Raw genomic sequence first — 4,592 nt, forward strand, 5'->3', positions numbered from 1 at the left:
GGACACCTAAATGGAGAGCAAAGTATATTAAGGCAATGACAACTAAATTAAATTACATTAGGAAGTCAATGCTTTAATAACAGCCTATGATACATAAACATGGCAGTTATTGACAGCTGAAATTGGTAATTGATAAAAGTTACAATAGTTTTTTAAGTCTCAAATATTGATATCAGTAATGTGATAAAAACTCCAGTGTCAATCAGACTAGCTGTAACATATTGTTAATTGGTGTTTCAGTTACCCGTCTACCAGGATGTCCCACTGGGGCAGACTGTGAGGGTTGGGGCTTGCGGTTGTCCAACAGCGACCAAGAGTCAGGACAAGGTTGGGATCTGTTTTTTCCAGAAGTTGGACCTGGACATACACTGAGTCTCTCAGTACTTTGGTCACAGGATAGTCTCCCTCTGTATAGAAAGAGCTGTAGGCCACATCTACTGTTAGAGAAAGGTACCAGTTAGTATAACAGGCAACATTTGGAAGTGATCTACAAACACAGCAAAGCTGGCAGGCTGACATACACTTACTTTCATTACAGCCTTTTGTGGTGCATTGTCCGTTTGCCAAACTCAGGTGTACTCTGATGGGTCCCAGAGCAGCAACTGATAGAGGAGGAGTTAGTATCTGTAATACTTCTACAACCACAGCTTCAACAGACGTGCCGATATACCTGCACTGGAACAGGAGCCTGAAAAAAGATAACTGGCATTATGTTTCTTGGTCAGAACTTATATTTCAATGTTTTAACAATCAAAGAAAATTATCACCAACTCATAGTGGCTGTCCCTGGTAATGGATCCAAGAGGACCAATTGCCACCTCATAAAAGGAGGACATGCTGTTCTGATAGATTATTACACCGGGCTCCTCCTACAAAAAGCAAGATAAGAATTTACATTGTGGGTTGAAAAATATGCATGGACTCTTTTTAAAGTGGTTTTCATTCATTGAAAAGTATAGATAATAAAGGTCTTACCATAACAACGGAGCCACATGCAGTAACAGGAAATTGGTAGATGGCAAACTCTGAATTGGAGTCAACATGTGTACAACTTTGACCTTCGCCCAAAAGTGAGATTGATTCAAGGTCAATGTTGGGCCGAGTGGCATCTCTGGCCACGACCACAATGAACTGAGCATCCTTGGTGCACTGGACGGTCACTGGTGACACAAAACATTAATACAATTAAAATGAATACGCTAATACTCTAGATTAGATATTGTCTACAAATGCAAACAAAATAAAGGTGCAGAACACCTTTTTACTGGATGATAATTTTTCATGTTTAACTTTTAAGCATCTAACATTGCTATTCCCAGCGCCAATCTTATCAATCAGGATAAGGCAATTAGGAAAGCGAATGAAAGCCTTTCCAAAAACTCACCTGCCTTTCCAAAGTAGCACTGTTGGCCAACAAAGCAGCAGTTAATGGCTTCACATCCAGCAGCCGAGATACCAGGGCTTCCACATGGGACTCTCACATTTGCAGCAACTTCACAACTCTGGAAAATAGGCGGCAATAAACCACTTGGTGCTTGAGGATGTTGAGCGCCCTTTGCCGTTGAAGGCTTCTTCCATCCCTGAACTTCTACCATTGGCCCAAGTAAGCACCCAAGCAGGGCTACTGCCACTAAAGACGTGGCACTCATGGTTCATCAGCAGTTTGACCTGGACAGTCCCCAAGTGTACTACTTATGTGCACTCACTGCCACATTTATATGGGACTAGGCTTGATGTTTTTAAAAAAAAACTCCTCCAATCACATCTTTTCAATACCCACTTAAAAGCTTCATGTGGGTGTTATGTAATGTTTTTTCTTAACATTATTCAGGTGTATGATTTGATAAGCCCTTTTTTAAAGATAAGTTGAACAAGGGGATAAAACACACATGTCCTCTCCTATCAGGTCACAGGGTTGGATGACAGTTGACATGAAAGTATTTATTGACAAGTCCAACATTTAGGTCACAATAAACCTTTTTTAAAAGTCCTTGTGGCCTGAAGCTTCTGTCACCAATTGTGTATTTTGCTCTTGCACAAATATTGATAATTTCTCTAAATCTGTAACAAAGTTTGCCCTAATTTTCACTCAACAAGTTCTGTCTCCATGTTGCTTTTACGCTGTATAACCTATAAACATATTCACTCTAACACTCTTACTGTATGTTCCAACAGAAAGATTAATAAAAACCCACTGCAAGACAAACATGCTGTATACAGCTGTACAACTGTATAAACTAATTAGTATGGGAGATAACACATGAAAAGGATAAAAGTATTTTATTACCCAGTTATAATAACTGACAATTGTTCAGTAGCAATGATGGGTGATAATGATGATAGTTAGATGTTTTGTATACTAGCTTAGTTATTAATTAATTAATAGTAAATCTAGCCTCACACTAGAACCATGCCGTGGTTGAGAACCAAGGACTGAACATTTCCAAACTTCCCCCATCAGTGGTAAAAAAGAGAGTGGCATTCACTGACAAGGTTCGTTGGCCTACTGTAAATATGCTCAACTATAAAAGCTGGGATATTTTTTAACTAGGCTAATTAATTAGTACAAATCTTATTTTTGTGATTTAAAAAAAGAAGAAGGAAAGGCACAGGTTTACTATTTATGGTTATTTATTGAATATTTCCAACTGAAATTGAAGCAACGCTTGAAATGAAAATGTCACATTTAAGTTTTGAAGTTCTATCCAATAGTAGAAAACTTTCATTTCTTGTAAATCAAATACATTATTATAAATATTTCCATTTGAAAATTAGAAAATAACTTGAATCTCTTGCAAGCAAATATTTTAATATAAATATCATAAAATATTGTAAATAAATCCCTGCTGATGAAGAGTAAAAAAGAGGGGCTTGGACAGGGTCCACATTACAATAATCGACATGTACAAATTTAAGTCGATTACAAGGTCTGAATGTCGGTTACAATTCATTTTTGATCAATAACTGCCCAGCCCTGAAATGAATGCCACTAACGTTCATGAAACTTTTGGTGTGAGCGCAGGGTTACAAGTATTGCAAATGACAAGCAAAACAGAAGACATACTGCTAGTAACTGGTGCGCTTCGGGGTGTGACATTACTTTCCTGTTCCTTTCTGCTTCAAAATGAAAGTCAACTCGGGGGGCGCTCGCAGTGTAGTGGTCGAATCTGAGGAGCGTTAATAAACTTAACAGGGATAACAACACAAACACAGCTCGGTAATCGCGTCGTAAAATGTTGTCTTCTAAATCGCGTGTGGCTATTTGACGGCAAATGTAATAGGCCTATGCATGTGTGGAGAGGAGCTGTCACGTGATGTCATTGTTATCACAGGGAACGTATTGCTTTTTACATGGTGACGCTAGAGTTGCGTTTTCAAAAGATTTCACTCTGGAACCTGGTTCTAAAGTTTACGTTTTCAGTCCCCGATAACACTGTTGTCATGTAAATGAATAGCCGGATACCTAAAAATACTTTGCGTTTGAGTTGGAAACGTTACTGTTTAAACAGTCCCTAAATCAACACCGAAAATGCCACATAACTGTCAAAGATATCTCACCTCTCAATATCTCATTTTTGTAATTGTAAGACTTTAAAACAATGTTTTAAAGTTAGTCTATGGAGATGGCTATCAGTGCAGTCACTATAAGGAGTTTGGGGGAGACGTTTCAGTAGCAGAAGTCAGCCTTGTAATGTTGCAGTGGGGGTCAGAGTTAAAGACGTTTTCCTTCACATAGGGTTTATAAATGCTTATCTAAAAAATAGATATCCGTTCAATGCACGCTAGATTGATGCTCTTTTTCACTTCCAGTCGTTTATTTTTTCACTTTATTTTCAAACGTAGTTCAGCCATTGTATTACTACGCCAACTTGTGCCGGTGCAGTCCAGCATATGACTCACAAGAAAACAAAAAAGAATGATTATGGCTGTTGGAACCTATCTTATGAAGATGCATATTCGACTTGGCCAACATTTATTTTGTTCTCTTCAGGATATCAACTGCCTCTTTCTCTGTGGGAAGGGAGGTGAGGTCAACCAATCATTGACGTAAAAGTTCTTGTTGACGAACTGCTTTGCATCTGTGCCATGCTCTATTTACTCAGGCTGGGCAGCTCTTTCTGTTGAATGAATGGAGCGTCACATGGTCCATTATGTTGCTTTCTCACTTTATGAAGCCTCAAATATCCCAACCTGAGAGAAGAAGGATATGTTCCTGCAGGTCAAGTGGTGGGATTTTGTCCACCAAAGGTTTCAGGTGGGAGTGATGTCTTGACACATCTGGAGACTGGATTTCCGACAGATGTATCTAGGTACACCCATTGAGAGACTCAACCATGTAGTTGTGTGCTGATCTCCCTGCGGTTTCTATCAAACCTGAACATGTCACAGTGCTACCTCTTATGCCAAAAAGATCAAAGAAGTCGAACTGTGCTAATGACCAATTGCCCTGGTCATCTGACTCCCTTTTCCAGATGCCTAGACGGGTAAACTTTAGCAAGACATATTTTCGAGCAAGATCTTATGCTAGTCGTTCCACTTCCTCCACATATCATCCACAGTCACTCACAATCCTTGTGTTTTTGTGAGAAGAT

The 4,592-nt window shown here is 39.1% G+C and overlaps 1 protein-coding gene across 1 annotated transcript; it reads right to left on the reverse strand.

The window, feature by feature from the left end:
• Positions 1-240: 240 nt before the first annotated feature.
• LOC307251108 (zona pellucida sperm-binding protein 4-like) lies at positions 241-1,595 on the reverse strand (the record flags this gene model as incomplete). The annotated part of the gene is made up of 5 exons (XM_080028429.1): positions 241-437; positions 528-688; positions 772-869; positions 976-1,160; positions 1,385-1,595. 5 exons carry the CDS (start codon positions 1,593-1,595, stop codon positions 241-243), a joined length of 852 nt encoding a protein of 283 aa, XP_079884555.1.
• Between the last annotated feature and the right edge of the window lie 2,997 nt (positions 1,596-4,592).

The sequence above is a fragment of the Ammodytes marinus genome (genome assembly GCF_949987685.1).
Source record: "Ammodytes marinus genome assembly, chromosome: 5".
In the NCBI taxonomy this organism is placed as follows: domain Eukaryota; kingdom Metazoa; phylum Chordata; class Actinopteri; order Uranoscopiformes; family Ammodytidae; genus Ammodytes; species Ammodytes marinus.